The 23,112-nt window shown below is 35.0% G+C and overlaps 1 protein-coding gene across 5 annotated transcripts in view; it reads right to left on the bottom strand.

Annotated features, from left to right (window-relative positions):
- The window catches only part of Rsh (radish), a 127,283-nt gene that overhangs the window by 15,839 nt on the left and 88,332 nt on the right, over positions 1 to 23,112 (bottom strand). For 2 of the 5 annotated variants that reach the window (XM_070300333.1, XM_070300334.1), the window contains exons 2-9: positions 16,038 to 16,174; positions 15,001 to 15,444; positions 14,300 to 14,540; positions 13,384 to 13,846; positions 12,991 to 13,129; positions 12,426 to 12,603; positions 11,880 to 12,081; positions 11,351 to 11,462 (exon numbers count right to left, since the gene is read on the bottom strand). In XM_070300333.1, the coding sequence (XP_070156434.1) occupies positions 11,351 to 11,462; positions 11,880 to 12,081; positions 12,426 to 12,603; positions 12,991 to 13,129; positions 13,384 to 13,846; positions 14,300 to 14,540; positions 15,001 to 15,444; positions 16,038 to 16,170 (1,912 nt within the window). In that variant the 5' untranslated portion in view covers positions 16,171 to 16,174. Of the gene's footprint in view, positions 1 to 11,350; positions 11,463 to 11,879; positions 12,082 to 12,425; positions 12,604 to 12,990; positions 13,130 to 13,383; positions 13,847 to 14,299; positions 14,541 to 15,000; positions 15,445 to 16,037; positions 16,756 to 17,473; positions 17,832 to 23,112 lie in introns of those variants that run through there. The other 3 variants (XM_070300330.1, XM_070300331.1, XM_070300332.1) reach the window with 2 other exon arrangements.

Genomic DNA, 23,112 nt, shown 5'->3' with positions numbered 1-23,112 from the left:
ATTTTGATTATTTTTCAGTCACAGGGTTTCCATCAGATCAGATTAAAAAAAAAAATACATAAAAAGATAAAAATGCATAAAAAGATTACATTAAATGCGTTTCGAGCGATACATCTAACGTACAAAATCAAATTTGCTAATCGTTGTTACTCCGAATGTGCTTGCAACGCGCGAGAATACGTTATATTGTAATATTTATGTATTAATATTTATGGGCTGTTAAAGAAAGTTTAAAAAACACCGATGTATCCGAAATATAAAGTAGCTAAGTACGTCGCAACAATTTCGTTTTCAAATTTTCGCGAACCGTAATAATATTTCGTATAAAATATCCGGATGACGAGCGAAATTATTCGCGGCAAAACTGTAGCACGTGACATGACAAGATTACGCTAGATTATATTACTTTATATATTACTTTACCCCACACAACTGAAAGGTATTATTCTTTCTACACTCGATTTACGCCACCATCTGATATACTTTATATTTAATATTATATAAGTATTCTTTTTAACCTCTTTTCTCTCTCTCTCTCTCTCTCTCTCTCTCTCTCTCTCTCTCTCTCTGCTACATTTTAGAAATTAAAATAAATCTTATGTACTTTGCATATTTTTTTATTATAAATGAATTCATAGAACGTTTTTATATTGATTACTATATAGTACGCTATGGAATTATTAACATACGTCAATTTTTTTATAGCGTCCCAATAATACTAAAAATATGATACAATTTTAGCGATTAATATTTTAGTGGTTGTAAAAAATTGAATTGAACAAGTTAAAGCGATGGATGGAGTAAACGTTCCCAAAACACAGAGCAAAATCATTCGCGTTGTAACATGGATCGGTGAGATAAAATCTGCTGGAAAATAATCGATTAATCCGCAGTTATTTCACACGTGGCGATATATATTTTCAACGTGGAAACGCGCGGTGTGTACATGTACACTCTTTAGATTTCGCGATGCAAATCCCGCCTAAAATATGCAACAGCTAAATCGAATGTTAACAGACGCGATTTGCCATCGAGATAAAATCGTGTGTGTTGTAACAGCGATCTGGGGCAAAGATTCGGAAAGTAAAGGAGGAAACAGCCAAGTACCTCTACCTACATGTATCGCGATGGACTTTTTGAGTTCTCGTCTACAACGGTCACATTACATTCAAAATGATTGTGTTCTTATTTAGTATACACGTATTGCACGACAAAATAGCATATCAGAAAATGTCAAATAGAGAGAGAGAGAGAGTGGGGAGGAGAGAGGAGAAGTAATTATGATATTCCTTCTATTTTTCTTTCTAATCAAATCAAACGAGGTATAAGCTGAAAATTGGAAAAGTAAACAAAGGAAATAAAAATAATGTATTAGAATAAAGTTGAACAAAATTGTGTCGCCATTGCACCGGAGATATTTGAATATTACCTTAGTTTTAGTTGCGTGTTTGTTGTTCCAAACAGGTTTTAGTAACGAAAGAAAATAATAGCGCTCACGCACGAACGCGTTGATATTGACGCAGCCTTTCTCAGTACTTTAACCTCGTTTGATCCCCTGGCTCTTTCTATTCATGAGAAAATAGGTAACTGCAACGTGTTCCCTTCGTGCGAGAATGAAAATATGGGAAAGCAAACAGAAATATTTCAGGAACAAAATTAAAAAAAAAAAAAAAATTATTCAAGATAAATGAATAGCGTAATAAAAAAAAGCGATAAAAGAGATTTTAAAAAATTATACTCTCGTTTACAATTATAAAAGAAACTTGATAATTTTCTGAGATAATGTTTACCACACTTGCGACTTTTCATCTCTACAGTCTCACGTTAATTTTAATCTATGATAAACTTTCGTCGCGGCAATCTTGCGCATTATCTTACGGCTTTCAATGGGACTTCTGTGAACGTTAGATAGCATCATTCGCCACGCCTAATTAATTAATTCTTCGCTGCCTGCCGACCCGTTATTCCCGTTTCTGCCGACAAATGCAATCTCGCGCGCATACGACGCCCTTCGTGCAGAACATCCGTCGCAAATGAGATTTTCGAAGAAAATTATTCGAGAAAGAGGAGAGAGGGAAAGAAAAATACGAGCATATAATATTGCGGGGCGCACAAACTCGCTCGGCGGGGTGGCTCGATAGCGCATTTTTATTTGACGTTTGGACCCTCTTTGCCATGTGCTTGGAGCAGATGTTTTTATTCGTCGCTATAATTTTAGAGTATATGAAGTCGCGATTAATAAAAAAAAAAAATATTTGTCCTACATAGTCGGTACGATAGGAAAACCGGATTTAACGCAAAACTCCGAGAGCCAGTTTCGTTGTCTCGTTAGGGAAGAGACTCCCTTAATTCGTATGTAAAATGCAATTACACGCATGTGCCGAGCGTGTAATGTAATTATGTCTAGTAGCTTCGTATATTTTAGACAATAACATTCATTGTTGAAAAAAGTAAAAAAAGATCTCTATATGAAATATTCTTCTAGAGCGTTTCATATTATTAGCTTTATTATTTTATATTAAGATAAAATTAGGAAGAAGCTACGCAGATTAAAAATATTAAAACGATAGAGTTAATTATTTCGGGCATTTATACCATTCTTATATCAAGTTATTTAACATTTATAATAATAGCATTTAGATACACAATTAATGAGAGTTGTAATTAACACACTTTAACCTTTTCCAACTGAATAAATTCAATTGGAATTATATATACAGAATGTATCAGCTTTCGTTTTATTTGTGGTCTCTGTAATTAATCTGAGGTCAATCTCTTTAATAAAAATATCGAAACTAATAGCTTCCGGATTACAAGCGAAATTTAGGGAAATTTAGGGAAAACGCAAGGAATTTATATATTATATTTTATACTGTAAAAAAATTTTTAGAAAAACGACTCTGATGATTAAGATAGATTATCTGAAATTTTTTTTAAACACCCACATCTGAAAATTCAAACAAGAATGTATCTGAATTTTTAGAAAATTTTTTACGACGTATGTAAATATAAATTAAAAATATTTTCTCTATTCTCTCTCTCTCTCTCTCTCTCTCTCTCAACATAATTTAAAATATTTAGATCATTAATACATTTGTTTAAAACAGAGAAAATAAATACGAATAGTTATTATTTTATTTGTCAAATTTAGTGAAATGATTAAGAACAATATTCATTTAAGAATAACACATCGTAAAGACACTTAGGCCAAATTTTGCCGGTTAAGTCCGAACTGTGACGGTAATTGGATGCATGATATCGACACCGGATCATTTATAGACTTTTCTAATATATGAAATTTGTTTTTGATATATGTGGTACACGTTGGACGCGAATTAAATCAAGTTTGTGCAGTTCATTTTCAACGATTGATCGATATGAATTATTGAAAATGGAATAAGAGTAGATCTCCTATACTCAGCATCTTATATTCCACAGAATTGTCTATTCTGAGAAATGAAGGAATAATGTGTTCATCGTTAATTCTATAGAATAAAAATTACATTCCACTTTACATTTACATTACATTTACATTACATTATATGTGAATATTTAACAGATAATTTATGATTAGATTATGCAAACGCAAGGGTGTAGGTTCCAGAATCACGGAATATTAAATTTTAATATCAAAGATGCTTTCCACTAACCCGGAAAATCGATTTTTTCCTTAACTGGCTCTAATAATTTTCAAGCGATCGAGAACGAAGAGCTTTTGGTGAACTTAACTTGTCGATAGTTCACTTCTGATTCATTCACTTGGGGCGATTTATCCGGAGCGATCTCTCGCCAAAAGCGTAAATTCGGCCATAGCAACGAACGCGGTCTTGTCGACGGAAATTGATGACCGAAGAGTACGGCCTCGGTCAGTCGGCCGACAGAATTTATCGAAACCAATGAAATTTCTGGGAATTCTCCGGCAAAGAGCGACGATTATCAGCGGTCGCCGATAAAAGTCGGAAATAATAATTACATCTCGCGCAATTATTGCATCCGCGATTCAGCCGCAGCTCGCGTCGCGGATGAAAAAAATTAGGCCGTTCTTATTCGCTCTTCTCCATCACATTTTGCTCGAATCTCGAATCTTTTAAATCCGCAATTTATCTGTATTTCGAGAATAATTGATTTATTAGAAGAAAAAAATTTTGCATAAATTTTACGCTATTTTACACTATTTTAAAATTATAAGACTTTTAATTATACAAAAAATAAGAGTTTCATGTAGGGCGACCGAGTTTATAAAATTTTTATATTTATATAAAAAGCCCTATATTATATACGTATTTCAGTTGTGTCGTATGTCACTATAGGACAAGTTCTCGAGTAATCCGTACAGATTTCCTCGTTCAGGTGAAATTGCGAAGAATGAGCGTAGCGCGTGTGTGACGCGCCTTAATTACTAATGTACGCGGTCGTGAGCAAAATACCGATTATTTGCGCTCGTATGCGCCAATCGAAATTCCCCTTTTAATCCGGCGAGCGTGCCGCACCCTTCGCGCATCCATAGGAATAAACGAATAATTGATTTGCGATCGGTGCGAGCGCTACGGGATGGATTAGAGCTCGATAAATCCTTGATAAACGCACACGCACAGAGTGAGCAGCGACTCGATTGATACCGATGGGATTTACGGTTGGCAATATCCCCCTTCCCTCCCTCTCCCTCCCCCTCTCCAAAAAGGATCTCCCCGAACTTTCCGATTCGTTGCTATCCTTGCTTTTCTAAATTCGATATATTTCCGCACCTATATCCTTCGTATTTCACGAAACGCGCGTTACACATGCGTTTATACTTATTAATAAGAGAATGATAACACGAAATTATCGCCCGCGTCGAATCGGTTAATTAATTGTATAATATTTATAGCGTGTTAGGAGATTATGCAATCGTATCGATGGGAAACAAATAAAACACATAATAGGCTATTAATAATAAATGAATCTCGTTTATAATAGATATGATGTTAATGATTAAATGAGCATTAAATAAGCAAACTCTAGAAATCATAATTATCCATATCGTATGATACAATATATTGAACGAATCGATATATTTTTAAATAATAAATGCGTTCTTTACCATTTTTTACAAAAACTTTGCTTTCTTCTGATGTTTTATAAAAATATGATCGTTTAAGTATCAATAATCATGACATATATATAAACGAGATTTCTTCCCATTCTTATTATTATTCTTTTCTCGATGCATCGAATATGAAAACACATTAGTAACGTAATTGTTAATGCGTTCGTCGATAAAAGGTCGGAGGATGGATAAGGGACGAATTCTGCCGAGGGTTCGGCTGGTATACAATAAGCCCGGGAGTTTTTCACGAGCATCTCGCGTGCTACGGCCGATTAATATTTGTCGATTAAAAGCTTATTATACGATAAGCGTTACACGGTGAACGGGCGTGGAATATAATGCGATTAAAAATGTACGTTCAATTGAATTTCATTCGAAGCGCGCGATAATATATCTCTTTTTTTTTTTGTGCCAATTCGTTTGCCGTCACCCTTGCTTTCGTCACCTCGATCTCGCGCGAACGACTACTATTGTGTTTCGCCTCACGTTTACAAGCAGTTGAAGGAAACTAAATGACCCGGCATCCGAAATGTTTTTCTTTTTATTTAGCTACACGATGAGACGGCGCGTATAAGGTTTTAATAGCTATCTTACCTGCTACGCGCAAGTAATTCCAAAAAGCGAGATAAAGACGACAACTACATTATCTCAATGTCAGAAACGTAAAACTGTGTCAGAAGTAAAATGCGCGTAAATAAAAATTTAGGGAATAAAATCACGAAAAATATTGCTAAAAAAAAATACAATAATTTTGAATAAACTGTGGGTCGACGATAAAAATTTGACTTTGTTAATGATTTTACAAAAACTATTTTTGTACTCTGCATTTATTATCTTATCATAATTCGAAATTATCATAATTATAATATTATAATTATTTATCATAATTATTATCTTATATAATTCGAAAATTTAAAAAGTACCATAACAAGCGGGCGAACACTTTATAAGGAACTCTATAACTGCCACAATAGTATTATACTTTTATATATTTTTAAATAATCTTATTTATATATTTTTCAATGAAGAATTACTTTTATTGTTAGTAAGCGATATTTTTGCCATGCTTGTTCTATTTTTTAAAAGATACCTATGCTCTGGGAAAAAATTTAATCCTACCATTCAGGGGAAACATCCGATACGCGGCAAAAAGAACCTAAAATGAGATGAACGAAAGGGAGAAGTGGAGATACTCAACGTAAAAGTCGGACGCCTCACCTTGTTATTCCTTCCTTTAGCACGAAGGCAAAAGCACACGAGAGCAATTTCGAAATGGACGGATTCGCGCGACAAGAGGAGACAAGACCGATCTGGAAAATTACATTTGCCAACGGCGCTCAAATTACGAACGATTTGTTCGTAGCTCCGGTGCCCTGAAAAGCGTATCCACTAAATTACGCGAGCACTAGCCGGAGTCTCGATGATAAGAGAAACATAATTAAGGCAGCGCGGTAAAGTAAAAAGCGGCCATAAAAGTGGAAAAACCTTCGGCATCGCACTGAAAGAAGATTACGAAGAATGTAATAAACTGCAGATTGATGAATATTGCAAAGCGCAGTCGGCACATAAAAAATTCTAATTGTTCTTTGAAACAGCAGAAATATCGAAGTATAATAAAAAAAAATAATGTAAATATATGTAGAGATAGGGGAATTTTTATATCTTAAGAAATCTTTAAGAAACCTTTAAGAAACTTTTTATATCTTGTAAAAGGATTATGATACGACAAATATATAATTTATCTTCCTCTCTCTCTCTCTCTCTCTCTCTCTCTCTCTCTCTCTCTCTCTCTCTCTCTCTCTTTATGAATTATGTTTTATATATTATACAATAATTAATTTTTTATAATCTTAATATTTTGATTGTACGAAGATCATTTAATTTAGAATTATTGAAAATTATCTGTGCGAAGTTAATTTTGCAACATGGGCTGGTGATGGCAATTCTATTACGTTTCGCTGCGTATTCGATAATTGTCTCTAATTAAATCGTTATCGATGGATACCATTCGATTAGCTAATTTAAAAGCGCACTTGTGAATGTACACGCGCAATATGCATACTTAAATATTAACTGTATACGAGAAAAGAGCTGATACGCAGAACGTAGTTGATGTAATCACACGCGTTTATCATTAATTAGATATTCGACAATCGTTTTGTTAATTACATTATTATTAATGGGTAGATCTTAATTGTTTATTTCAAAAATTTCGTTTCTCTTGTAGATTCTTAGCGACGGAAAATAAATTCTTTCTTGATATAAATAAACACTTGAATAATTTTCTGTCTCAAAAATATTCACTCGAATTATACAGATCTTTTTTTGCCGATATTAATAATGCGATATATCTTAAAACTTGTTAGCAAGATGCGAGTTAAAAGTTATCATCCGTGGAGATATGAGGAAACAACAACTTCCGATAGAGTTCAGGTCAAGTCAAGTTTCTTGTAACGATCCTTCCTTCGTCGGCAATGGAAGAAGAAAGTTTGCAAAAATAATTCGCCCTCGCATATAGTTGCCACAACGAATCTCTTTGTGAGTTGAAAAGCTGCGCGATTAAGCTGGCGGATAAAATCCGCCGTGATTGTAATAATTAAATCGATGAAAAAAAAGAATCCTCTGTGTTATAATATATATCCGTCGCAAATAAAATCGTCCGCGATTATTAATTAGCGAAATGGAATTCGTTTTGATTTCTTGGAACGAATCAACATTTTAATCTCGGTCTGGGCATATTAAAGGAGAGCAAAGGCGAAACGTTAACGCGCGCGACGTTAAAAGAATTATTTTTTATAATTGATTCCGACATACGCGAGAGCGCGCGCAACTTCAATGACGCGTATTAAATACGGCCGCGCGATAAAAGCGCGTTCTAACGAGGGGCGCTTCTCTACTCGACTGATCACGTCCGTCCGTCGTTGAATTCGCGATGAAAATATTTATCATTACCGATGTCGTTGAGGGACACAATTATCTTGTGTGTTCGACTTCTCGAACGCGCCGTAAACCCGGCGAAATTGCCATTTCCAATTTAAATGCAGCGCACTAAATTCTGTAATGTCTGTATCGTCGATCCATTAAAGGACGATATTACGAATAAGTGTAATCGAGTGCGTTTTGTGAGTATCATCCTACATACATCCTATGGGACGAGATAGAGCTGAATTATCATACTTTAAAAAACTCGCGATTTTAATTATAGATATACTATAATGAATGTGTGTGGGTGATGTTACTACACATGATTGTTCATTAACGTATTAAATTTTAAATAAATTGCATTGGAGTAAATTGCGTTACCCATTGGTACGTGTTAAACTTGTAAAGATTTAACTTTGACATTCGAACATAATGCGTCGGGATTCGTAATCTAAATTGGCGACTAACCACAAATTAGCACGTATAATTCATATTGACTTATTAATCTCAAGTATCGTTAAACATAACACGTTACTAATTGTGATATGACATGTGATAAGCTCCGCTCTATATTCTCATTAACATTTAGCACATGTATTATTTATTTACGTTATTTAATTGATTATTGAATAGAATCAATCTTTTATACAATTATAAATTATATTATTGTATTATATAATGAACTGTAAATATTATTTATATATATATATATATATATATATATATATATATGTGTGTGTGTGTGTGTGTGTGTGTGTGTGTGCGTGTGTGTATAAAAAATTACATTTATATGCAAATTTTTTTGAATTTTATATTTAATTTTATATAATAACTTTATATTTAATAAATCCTCTTAATAACTAAAATTTATATAAAAAACTTAAACTTATATAAATGAAATGGTTAAAAATATATTCTACAGAGTTTATATAACCGCTCGTAGATATAAATGATTAAAATAAATGTGAATCATAAAAATATGATGCGTACGTAATATAAATTATTCGAAGAGCATCATAACGATCACCTGAAAAAATATTGTCAATCTTACAAAAGAGCCGATAATTTTTTTTTTTTTTTTTTTTTCGTCGCTGCGTATAAAATCGCGGAATAAGAATAAGAATCTACGTTCGAGATATATTTTATACGATCGACCTGTCCTACATCATACCTACATCATACCTATGGAACGTCACTTTCGCGAGAGTCTCGGTCATGACGAGCGCGTTGACAGGAAAGCGGAGTCCTTGAACGCTAGGACGAGTCCTCCTCGCCATCACTCGTCAACTTTGTATTCGAACTTCACAGAGAAAACACACAATCGGCACACCGATTAATCGCGCGTGACGTATCGAACGATCGACATAACGTGTCAAGGACACGCGGAGACGTCCGCCACCGCTTCGAAGGTCAGGGAAGAACCCTTCAGGTTCGCGCGACGACAGGACGAGTTAGGTCCTGTTTCCCTGACGACGCGTGCCACGCGTTGGCCGATTTCCAAATTTCTCGCGTGATGTCAGACCGATATCGAACGATAGAGACGTTCGCCGGGCTCTGCCACAAGTGGTTGCGTCCTGTCAACGGAAAACACCTGATCGTGCGCTCAGCGAGTGTGAACGCAGGATGTGTGCGTTTGTAGGATATATTACATGTACGTATATACGCGGGGAAATCGAAGAGAGGAGAGACCTGCTCGTTTCACACGGAAATCTTAACAATCGGTAAACTTCGATCTGTCGATCGGAGGAAGAAGAGCCACCACCCACGTTTCAACGTTTTTTCATCGCTCTAATGGACAGACTCGATCGTATCATCCTTCCGCAGGAAGGGCCGCGCACCTTTCTGACGGCGTGGCTCGCCACCGACATTTGATTGTCCTAGGATCGATGCTTCGATGCGAGTAAACAGACAAAGGTGGAAGCGGGACGGATAGAATTTTCCGCGCGCACTTAAAACACGAAGGAGTCGGAGGAGTCGTCCGTTCGCGGAAAGTCCTTTCTTCAGGAGCGATCCTTCCTCGGTCGAGTTCGATCGTCGATCCTCGAGAGAATCAAGATAAACACTGGTCCCCGCGTACGACGAGATTTTTTTCGAGTTTCTCACTTTGATGTAGAAGACGTTCTTTCGCGACTACTCTAACTTCCTCGTCTTATGGTGACGGGAACACCTTGCGCACGAGGCGGAGCCGCGACGAGTGCACACGCACGCTCGTCCTTAGACGAAGAGTACCTTACGAGGGTTGGTTTTCTGTTTTCCAGTCTATCGACTACGGTGCACCCAATGTTATCTCGCACGAACTAAATCCGCCACAATGACGCCTGCGTCCTCGAGCGTCGCGACGCCGGTTATCCGCGACGCCCGCGCATGACGCGATAACAGGAGCGCGAATTTAGCGCAACGTTCGAGATGCGGAACGTTTGATAGCGAATACTCGGATTAGCTGTCTATTTAGAGTAACGAGATCAAATGCCATGATTATGTGAGTCCTTGAGGGATTCTACAGACACAGATTCTATTATATTATGGGATATATTACATTTTATACGGCGTATATAATAAATAAGGAAACAATGATTTAAACTTTAGAAAATCTTTAGAAAATCAGGAGAGAGTTTTGTATGAAAAAAAGTTATTCGAAAAAATATTTTTTACCCAATGAGACATAATACCGTCAAGCCCGCGTCGCGGTCAGAAATATCATTGATACATACTACTACAGTATGACATTTAACGTAACTTGATCATAAAACAAACTTTAACAAAAAAGATATAATTTTACTGATATTCCTTTTTCAACAAACTGTAATATTGTGATTAATACAATTTATGAATAATAATTATGATTTATTCATGTAATGATTATTAAACAAAAGTTATAGAAATGTCAATACAAGATGCAGGAAAGAGTAGAAACTTTTTTTTATGTTTTAGTTTTTGTTTTTGTTCAATCTTTTTTCCATTAAGTGACTTCACGTGATGGTTTAATATTGCAATAAGATAGAGATAATTTTTTTTCAATTACACGATATTCATCAAAGGCGTAAAAATTTAATTTCATTATTTAACGAAGATGTTTACCTCTCTTTTCAAGATTTTCTTTCTAAATTCCGTTGCCGGATGCAAAACGGAATATTTTAAGAGCGTTGAAAATTTTCGAAATTACAAGACTTCTCTTGTATTAGGAGTACATTACAGAGCGAAAAGATTTTTACTGTCAAAAGTGAGATAAGGATGAATTTGGCACACGCTGCAATTCGCCATAAGGTCGTAGATTACCATACTTTTACACACGTGTGCTTTCTATATACGACGAAATTATATTTATCTTTTTTATTCACTCACCAGTCTGGGTGCTGCTGTCAAAAAATGTGCTAGACGTCTCGACTGTCATCGTCGCGAAAGTACCATCCGTGATTTGAGCAGAACTGTCTCTTCGTCCGCGATATCTCTGAACCTACGAAACGAAAAGCAAAATCATAATCATTAATTATATAAATAAAAAATATTAACAATCTTAATTAATTCTTACCACAATATTGTATAAAAAGATTTATCTCTTATATTTCGTTAATTTTATACTGCTTTCCTTAAAATATTAAATTTTTTAAATAGAATTTAAAAAAAAATATTATTTTATATTTAATTATCTCGTATCACGCAAGGAAGATTTTGCTTCATAAAATTCTTTTTATAAAAATAAGAAAAAATTTTTACCATATCTGTTCAAAGCCCTTAAGTTAGCGAAAATTGAAAAGAAAAAAAAAAAATAAAGAAAATTATAATTTTCGTTTACTTGATGGAGCTTTATTATTTTTGCATATTTATTTCAAGATGAATTTTATCGCCGTGATTATTATCGAGATGAACAAACCGTGTCGTCGCTCTGAGAACTTTGTCGCCTAAAATTACGGCATCGTATCATCTCCTCGGTGGTACTCTGTCGTCGAAAACCGCGCGCTATCAGAATCTCTTCGGTGGTGGATTGCCGTCGTATTATTGGCGCGTGTTGGATGCTGGGTGCGCGAGCGCAAGGACTGGGATCTCTGGACGAACATGAAGAGCTGTCCGGCGATCTGCGATAAAAATGAAAGAAATTTTAATGTTACAAATTAATGTAAATATATTAAAATTTTCTTTACTTGATGAAAGTGTGATTCGAAATTGTATGGATACTTATAATTGAAAAATAGTGTAAATTATGGTGTGTATAAAAACATTTAAAAATAATTTATAAAAATATTAATATACATAAATGCATTACATATATAATAATGTTTTTGAAAAATAGCTTGGATATACATATCAAAAATAAAATTAATTAAATTTGAAATGTTGATAATTAACGAATATTTAGGAATATTAAATGTATCATCGTGTTTACACTATTTATATTAGAAAATCAATAAAATGTAGGTACCTTGGTGGCCGACCAGCCATGGAGGTGGATTGCCTTCTCAGCCGAGCTTTTCTTTGCCTGATAGGGCTGATATCTCTTTTATCAATGGTTCTGTCGGGACTCAAATGACTCCTTGAGTCGCGACGTCGTGGATAAGAAGCGGAATCCGGGCTCAAGGAGTCTCTTCGTGCTTTTCGACCTTCAAATATATCGATAAAATTAATATATCTCATAGCTTATAGAATTATAAAAATATCTCTTATCTTTAATATTTTTTTCAATTATCATTCAAGAGAAATACTTGATGCTTCAAAGTATAAAACGTCTTTTCTTTTTAATTTTGAAAAATATCATTTATTGCAGAAACGAGAGAGTGATGTGATATTATAATTTAGAAATCGTTTAGAATCGTAATGTCGTAATTGAAATGATCTATTTTAATTAAATTGTGTGAGATACATGTAAACACGAATAGAATAACATATGTGCGAAGAGAAATCAATTGCAGACAGTACGCAGAATTTTATAAAATTTCATGTATTATATGAAAAACTAAAGCAACTGTAACAACAATTGATATACTTGCCGCCATCATCAGGATCCGGTGATAAAGTTGGCTGACTGCCACGACGACCTGTGGGTGGCATCGACTCATCTATTGCCGCCTGTTGGCGTATCAGTCTCGACAATTTATTCGGCGAAACTTCTTTACTCTTGTAATAACACTGTCAAAAGAGTCGATAATAATTACAATATGCAATTGCAAGAGAAATTGAAGATTTATAATCAAGAAAGCTATAAATCTATTTTAATAAATCATGCAAGAATCGAACACAATTGGAAGATTTTATATATTTTTCAAATATATAAAAAAAAAATATATATATATATACATATATATAATTTTATATCGTTATAACTTATATTACATGAAATTATTGGATCGATATTCTTGTAAAAAAAAGATTGCGAGGTTCACCTGCGTAGTCGAGTCTCTTCGAGTGGAAAGTAACGGATGCGTAGGTGTATTGTTGACATTCGGGGAGCCGACCGGGCTGGAGCTACCGGAAGTCGAGGTACCGGGAAGCGGTAGGCTGCTTCCGGCGGTCGGTGAGATCGCCGGTGGCGTTACCGAGGACATGACGATGGTCGGCGGATTTATGGATGCGTCCAGATTGATACCGGACTTGTTTTCAGTAATAGCGGTCTTTGTGTCGACGCTCAAGGTCGACGAAGCGGACGCCATCGTCGAGGTATTGATTGTCACTATTCTCGATTCGGTCGTCGTGACGATGGGCGTCTTTCCGTCGACGGTCAAGGATGTCGTCGTCATCGTCGACTTCGTGTCAATTACGGAGGTGCCCGTTGATTGCGTTTTAGCTTCGGTACTGCCCGATCTCTCGTTCCTGTCCGTGGAGTTTCTCTGAGCCTCCATATGGTCTCTAATGGTGGAAAACAATTAAGGAATAACATATGCACCATACAGAGTGTCTCAAAATTTTATCAACGATTCCGTCGGGACTGAAATTACTCCTTGATGTGCTTTTAATAGCAGATTCTCTGATCAATTTGAAGGCGAGAATATTCTACATTTCTTTTCAGTATAGAGTCAAAAATAAAATATAAATAAAATGAAATAAATATGAATATATTATTCATGTATGAAAGAAAATTATTAGACACTGTGTATATCTGTATATGTATTATGAACGATTCTTTTGTACGAATTGTTATGAATTACATGAAAATTTAAAGATAATTAAATAAATAAATAAATTTAATTAACTGATTAAATTACAAAGTTAATTAAATTTATATATTATAATTACCTAATCTCGCTTATTTGAATTTAATTATTTGCCTATTAGTCAATTTAATTATTCATCTACACTGACCTGACTGCGTTACTGGCTGCGCTGTCTGTGCTTGAAGCACTCGGTCTTTGATCATTTCTATAGTATTTCGTAGGTGTAATGCCACCCCCATCGACCGACTGTTGAGATTGCCTACGTCTATGATGACGACAATTGTGCTTACGTTCGCCGGGACTCGGAGTCTGTCCCGCGATCACCGAATCTCTCCTGGACCTCGCGCTCTCGCCCGAGCCACGACGAGAGTTTCTCGATTCGCCGGAGCCTGCAATTGATATAATAATTAGTATGATATATACGTTTCTCGAGCAATTCGATAAAAAGAAACAATTAAATGTATTACCTTCGTAATTAGCTTCTTTCCTTTATGTCGTTCGAAAATTGAAACTTGACACGCGCAAACGTTCGTAAGATATTAAAAATTATGAAACTACTGTATAATATCAAGAATAAGTCTACGCGTTACGTTATCATAATTGTTTAAAGAAACCGAACTTTTTCAAAGCGACACGACACTTATATCAGCGACGAGACGCCACAATTCTTCCAATGTAAAATTCACGACTACACGTTACGCATGCAAGACTTACATCACGACCTAAGGCGTTATTTTCACTGAATCAATCGCTCGGCAATCTCAAGGTAATCGCGAGACGCGGGCGCTATTTTTAAACCGGTACCCTAGGAGAAGCAGGCTACTTCTCCCTCGCTACTGGAGGCTTTACCTCGTCGTGGCGTGGGCGAGATGACCGTAGGCGGCGGCTGCGGCTGCGGCGGCACGTCCTTCTTGCTCCAGAGTCTGGCCAGGTCGTTCTTGAAATCGCTGATGGCGGAATCGCGTCTCGACTTGGTCGACACCTGGCTGCGGATGCCGCTGTCGACCGAGCTTTCGCGTCTCTTCCGCAGGCTGGCCAGGTGGCTCGCGTCCGTGGTGGTTTGTCGCGACCATGGCAGCGATTTGGCGATGTCCGCCAAGGTCTCCCTGCGGCAGAGCTTGTTGCTGCGTCCGCTCTTCCCGGAAGCACCGCCGCCGCCCCATTCGCGCAGGATGTCGGTAAGCTGTGCGAGGCTCGATCGTCGTCGACGCTGGTTCGTCGGCGAAGAGTCCTGGGTCTCGTTCGGTGGCGAGATCGATGTGATTTGCGCCGCGGAGTCTCGTCTGCCTGTTCCTGAGGGCAAACGCGTTCTTATTGTAGACACTGTTATCGTTCGATAAGTTCAACAGTAAGACGATGTTTTGTCTTATTATCGACTTCTTACGGGAGAAGTCTTATGCAACGATAATGCCAGTTTTCATGAGAGAGTCTTTGTTTCCTTTTTAATAAATAATAAAATAATATTTTCTATATAAATGGCGAAGTATCATTCTACTTACGTAATTGAGAAGATCATTCGAAGAATGAAAATATGGAATATATATTGAATAAGTAATTGAATTAATTTAATAGCCATTATAAAAAGAAGAATACTTTTATCTCATTTCTATGTATTTTATAATATATTTTTATAGAATTTTTTCTGCACATTTTTTTTTTTTTTTTTCCCCAAAGAAATATGCGTTTTAATTCTCGAAGAGAGAAGGTGAGAGAAAATATAAATACCATTAATTTCTGACTTTAATATTTCCGCAACACGGGGAAGCCAGCCATTACAATTCTCATGAAAATGAATTTAAAGTACTTTTGTATGAGAAAATCCCATCGAATTTCCATAATGTGCGAAAAATACTGGTTACAAGTCGCCGAAGCGTGTCCATGCATACCCAGTCGTTGCTTCAGAGTGGACTCCTCCACTTGCTCTCGCACAAGATCGTCCCAGCCGTTGCCACCCTGCCATATCAGTCCGACCTGATGACTTAGGATGGGCAGGTTGCATACGAAGCAGATCGCTGTCATGGTCCTGAAAAAAGGAAGTGCGCGGTCTCGGCTTAAGCCGGTAGGGAAGTCGTGACGTCGGTTGACGTCACGTTTGCCGCCATTCGCGAGCGGAACGGAAGAACTTTGAACGGAAGAAGAAGGTGCATCTCTCAACGATAAAATTACGTGAAACCAGGCCATGCCAACAGAGCGCTCAAAAGTGATATAATTCATTGAAGTCGTGGTTTCTTTTAAGCCCTTAAGACGCGCAACAAGACGATTGTCATGCCCGAATGTGATTTTATTGTGAAGCTACCCATCGGTATAACAAGAGACAGCAGGAACGGGGCGCGCGTGTAATACTGATATGTACAGACGCGTGCCTCCTCCTGCCTTCTTATCGTCGCGAAACCACGCTTCGTCTATGCCCACTTGGTGAGAATACGATCGAAAGAAATTAACGAGATATATTCAAGATAATACAAACGTAGCTAGGTAGAACGACACTCTAACAATGTACAGTAGACACAATAACGCACGTGTAATAATTACAAACGGGTTTGGCGATTGTGTTAGCTCGATCTCGTGATTTTTTTTTGCGAGAATACGCGAGAATAATTCTCGCGAGAAAATAATCATGAGGGACTTCCGATTACATAAAATTTTAGGGACAATACAAAGCATCCTTTTAAAAAAATTATATCGTGTACCATAAAACGAACATAGATCTAGTAACATCACAAACACTCGCGTTGGTATTTCTAAAAAAAATCTAAGTACTTAGCAATAATTTGATATATAAGCGTGATATCTCTTATAAATGAAAAAAGAAAAGACTAAATTCTAGTTTCTACTTTTAATTTTCGAAATACATTCGCATACTCTATCTAAAATTATCACAACACTTGAGACGTACCGTTTGATGCTTAATACATGTGAGATTAAATTCTTCGCGTCATTTAGAATTAGCATAAATTTAAATACAATATGAATAGGGTAGAGACTTGAGGAGTAAACGAGAGAGAGAGAGAGAGAGAGAGAGACAAAGAGAGAGAGAGAGACAAAGACAGACTCATTGTGGCGTATGCAAAGCACGAGATCGACGAGCTCACACAAGTCGACATCGCAGCCTCCGTTTTAGGAATGTTACCGCAGCGTGTTTCGCGAGCGCCGATGAAACGTCATTCCAAAAGCGTGGATGCATAAAGAAACTTGAGATATAATATATATCTCAATACAATTACTAGAGAGCGAGAGAGCCGCATGTCTTTTCTCATGTATGTATATACAGCGCATAATAAAAACTTTTTTAGAAGGCATATATCTGATTTGGTGTTTCGACCTGTAATGTCGAAGTCTGGGGCTCTGCAACGACATCGCATGGCAAGGGCCTGGCCGACCTGCAAAAGATACACACACAAATTTTTTTTTTTTTTTTTTTTTTTTTTCGATAGACCGCTACCGCGTTCGATAGTAAAGTAGTTGATGTAGAGAGTCATCGTGCTCTCGATGATGCTGTATCCTGAAAAGGCGTATGATACTTGAAATAGAGCGTGGCGAGTGATCGTCTTTAATCACGGGGATCGCGTTGTTTCTGTACCACGTTTGTTTATTTCTCATATCGGAATATCGGAAAATTAATGATATTACGAAAAGACTGACAAAAAATGAAACTCGATGATAATGTAAAACGATAATATTCAAAATAAATAATATTAAATTATAATTGTGTAAATAATATAATATGTGAAAATACGCGAAATATGTTTTCTAAAATATCTTCCACATTTATTAAAATCTTCTCATAACAATGAAATGTAATATTATTGTCGCATACGAGGTAATACGATGTATATATACATATATTAAATATTCGATATAGTTTACAAATATTATTATGAAAGCATTATATGAAAATTTCGGTCTTATTGAAATATTTATATAGATACGCGTATCTCACGTTCGATTTCATCCACATCTGATATTTGAATGTATTTCGAATGAACTTCACAATATACAACATGTGCAAACTGTAATGCTACAAATTTCTATCAAACATGCATTTCCGTCCATAATCTTTGTATAATTTCTGCGAGACCGACACGATACAAGTTTTGCTAAGGTAGTAACATTCTAGAAACTCTGTCTGTATCATTATAATATTAACTCGTTAAAACTTGGCTGCTTTATAAATCGTGAGTCGACCAACTCAATCCATTCAATTCATGCTAATGGATACGGCTGGTCCGTTAATGGCGAAGCTTGACGTTCCGTATAAGAATTAAGAAAAGTAATTCAACGCGTGAAAAAAATGACGGTAAAATGCAATTACAGTTTTACTGGAAGGACCATAGACGGAAAAACTGTAGGCGTTCGAAATCTAGATCCGAAACAAGCGCGCGGTTAACAATTAATTAATTTTCCAGTCAAAGCTGTAGGGCTTACTTATGCACAAAGTGACCTAATTAGCGATTCACTTGCCCTGATTATCCCGCTCCGGCTAACAAACGAGCATCGGCAACGAACTTGTATCTAATATCGATAGTCAATAAATTCGAACGCTGGACCCTTTTAAAAGAGATACGAAAATTTTACTTGTCCAAAAATAAATTTTTTGATAGACTTTTTAATTGCAAATTATTTAATTAAGAATTAAAATTTTATGATTTTTCTTGTATTCTTCTCCATTCTCGATATAATACAGTATCACTGATCCTATTTCTATAGTTTAAAATTTCAATTAAATATTCAATTATTGTATGTGTAATAATAAATATTAAAAATTTGCGAAATATATTTTAAAAATCTTTGACATATATTGAATTGATATCTGTGCATGAATTTACATCTTTACATATATTGAATTTTTTATATCTTTACATATATTGAATTTGTAACCATAATGCAGATGAACGGAAATACGCAGACTTTTATTAGCGTGTGTCAAAGCCACGTTCCAAACCCACGCTGAGGTTTATAAAGCTAGAAAAATCATGTAAAAAAAATGATATTAGGTAAAAAAATCTAAATTAAAAATATCGAAAATATAAAAATTTTTATCGACGTTATTAGAGATACGATCGATATTAAACACGAATTCTCTTCTTATTGCTGAAGCGAGAGGTACATAATATTTTGTTGCTGACCAACTGCAATTTCACGCGCCATTAAAGGCGATCGTCACGGAAAATGTTTTAACCGACTTCCATTTCGAGAAATAAAAACCAATTTCAAGAGCAATAAAATAAATTCATTGTTATTTGAAAGTACTATCTTTAAAAGCCGAGACCTTTTCTCGCGAGATTACACAAATATTAAAATATATTACAAATACATCCAGCGAGAGAATAACGCAAATTTGTCCGACAACCCAATAATTGTGCGCGGAAGTTTCGGAGCTTTGAATAAAATTTTTAATAAAAGATTTATTTAACTTTTTTAAATAATGGTATTTGAACTTTATCTATATTAATTAATCATCAAGATTGAAATTTATTCTTCGTCGTTAAAAAAATATTATATTGTATAACTTTCGAATCTTATGTTGCTTGATTCTTTTTTAAATTATTGTAACGAATGTTTTGCAATAAATAATGCGTTCTTTTTTACGTAATGGAAAGTTTTCAATATCTTCTCTAATGCTCTCCACTTTAATATGCATTATGGTAACACACGCGTGCTAAATCGACCAGCCAGATCGCCACCTCGCGTCACCATAATGCGTGCTTTAATGTCACATTGTGGTGTGTATTATCGGTCTGCGAAATGCCTGTTCGTCATTAATACGACAGCTTTGACATTTCCTGTTTCAACATTCATTGCTCGATAATGATGCTGATTGCGAGAGCCGAAAGGCAAATAGCTTGCCTCATAAAGTGAAATAAAATCTTTTAGGGATTAAAAAGGAGAATAGGATTAATTTGTGTAGAAAATACATTTACATTTTTTAAAATATTTTTCTACACATTTGTGATATCGTAACTTTGGGAAAGATTAAAAGCGTTAAGAATTTCCTGGAAAAATTATAATTAAAGAAATAAGGAAAGAATTATTTGGAATTATGCAAATAATCAATAATTAAATTGAAGGAAATTTTTCTCGCTAATTTCTAGCAATTTCTGGGTAATCACTTTTGCATATTATGATCATCAAATATTTCGTTATTCAAATGTGTATATTTAACGCTCTTTATATATTTATTATTTTCTCCAGTCTCGCAATCTCGTGTGAGATGACTTACTCGTATAACGCGGAATGAATTATTCGTGCGGGCATCGCGTTAACATTGAAATTATGAACGAGCACCAGTTATTCCGCGAGATCATATTTACTCCTAAATTTAATTTCACGCAACACGACGCAACGTGTGCAATTCGAAGCGTTGTAACTAGAAACTAGTATATGGGATGTAACTATATATTTTTAAAATTTATGTCTATAAACAAACGCAAATCTCTATACACAATTCATCTCTTACTTGTCTAAATAACTCCATGCAATTCTAAAGCATCAACATTTTTGTATCAGTCATAAATATTATCTTATTTAAAACATTGCATATTGATAATTCCTCTTAAAAAAAAAAAAAAAAAAAAAAATGCGAGTACACATCTTTTCGAATAGTGATATTATTAATAATGCTGTAGCGGAGTAAAATATTGTATATATTATAGCGATTCTCGTTTGAAAGCTCTTTCCTATGTATCCAACGAGGATCAACCTCTTAAATCTTAGAATAATCCAAGAATAAAACATAGAAACTACATATTTTAGTAGTTTATTCTTGCTAATGCTCGCCTCTAATCTTCTTAAAGAGAGGAGAGTTTAAAACGTTCTACGAACGTTCTACGCTTGGAAGACTTATTTTTCAAAATAAAATTCTATATCGCATAATTTTATATATATTTATTTTACGATATAGAACATGCATTTTGCCAATTAGAATGCAGACTTTGTCTTTACGTCAACATGGAAAGTCCTTGCAATAAAAGGAAGCATTTTAAGATGTTTGCTGGAAGGCAATGATAACTTGTGGGATGTCGTCAGAGATGGCCGTGATTGCGGCTTCGTAAAAAACGAGCAAAGTTTATTCGCGAAAATCTGGCGAAGAACTCGACGAGGTAGCTCCCGTGCAAATTGAAGGACTCGCCTTCTTGCCTCGGAGATCGCGATGCAGACCACGCGAAGTATCTTAATAAAATTCGACCCCGAAACTCGTCGGTAGGAAAACTCATCTGCGAACGAGCTTGCGGTCAGTAACAATTAAATAAGGGAAAACGGAACGCGAGAAAAAAATTAAACAAAAAGCTAATTCTTAGGATAAGATAAATTTTTTTCACATTTGACATTTATCCCGGATAAAAGTCGCGAAGGGATCTAGCTCGTTTTTATAAATATATATATATATATATATATATATATATATATATATTAAAATTATGCTTTTTTAGAGTTAATAATTATCCGTTTTATTAAAAAATTTATAAAATATTTAAAACGTTATTATTTTTATAGAATTATTGTTAGATTATTTTTATATTAGTATTGTTATAAATATTGAATTAACATAAGAAGATATATAAATTAAAAGTTCAATCGAAAATAAAACATTTCTTAGCAAAAATATATACAAAATAGATATATATCAAAAGTACACAAAAAAGAGAGAATAGTTTATAAGATATAAAAAAAAGCTTTATCATGCCATACAAAATGGATTCTTGTCAGAAACATTATTATAATAAGATAGAAAGGATATTTTTCACGTAAATGATGTAGCAAAATGTCCCGATTTTGTCAAGACGGTACGGCGTGCACGTTTTGTAAACTCGATCATGTCTGTCACGCGTTAAAGCTTTCTATCGAGTTAAATACATATTTGAGGATGACAGGGAATCGATAATGGAAGTATCAATGTATGCTTTACACGGAATCATCTTGATGTGAGGTAGCAAATATTCGAAAAATATTGTCTTTAAGCCAACATTATCTTTAGCAAATATAGAACTAATTTAAATATTAATTTTTAATGTTAAGTGTTGATTATTGAAAATATATGTGTGTATATATACATATAAATTATTCAAGATATGTTAATGATTTATACATATTGATATCGTTTATATTGCAGGTATATTTTAATATTAATCATTTTCAATTTGCATTTATTGCAAGTAGATTATTACGCAGAGCGAGAATGTCTTAAAAAAATTTTAATTGTATTTTGAAATGTTGTATAAAATTATTTACACGGGAAATGAAAATTTTTTTGCTCGAGTATCCGATTAACTCTTTCGCCACTTTTGAGGTATGATATATATATTTCGAGACTTCAAAGTTTCCGTAATCCCGTAAACAAGTTTCCGAAACTCAAATATACCTGTAAACTAACGATGATGTTAAGGAAACGTTGCAGTCTTGAAGAAGTTAGAGGAGATACATTGTTTAAAAAGACATTTAACAATTTACATTGAATTTCTCCACTAATATACGGTTTAAATTCGAGAAAATAAAATTATATTACACATATATATTATATTATAAAATAAAAATGTATTATAAAAGAAAATTATGTTACATATATCATGTATATTATAAAAAAAATAAGAAGTATCAAATATATGTGAAATAAAATAAATGGAAGGAAAGAGATAGATAGAGGAAATAACGAGAATTATGAAGGAAAAAGGCCGAGGGAAATGCTAGTCTTTTAATGGTGAAATTGATTATGATCAGCGATAATTGCTTCCGAAAGGCTCTTGCGCAGGATCTTTTTATACAAGGATCTATCTCAAGTCTTCATTTTCCCTATCTGTTATCGGACACGGTTCTTCAATTTCCTGCGCTGGCTTTGACATTCTCTGCGTATATTATACGACAATGGTTTCAGCTATATCAAATCGAGCTCGCGGATAGTTCGCTGCGGATAGTTCGGCGAATCGAGATAAATCCAGGTAACAGAACGAGCGATTCATATCGAGC

Source organism: Polyergus mexicanus, unplaced genomic scaffold (genome assembly GCF_030449975.1).
Source record: "Polyergus mexicanus isolate NDT 795.1 unplaced genomic scaffold, iyPolMexi1.0 SCAF_8, whole genome shotgun sequence".
NCBI lineage: Eukaryota > Metazoa > Arthropoda > Insecta > Hymenoptera > Formicidae > Polyergus > Polyergus mexicanus.
The sequence above is the reverse complement of the archived record's forward strand: the minus strand, read 5'-3'. Positions and strand labels throughout refer to the sequence as shown.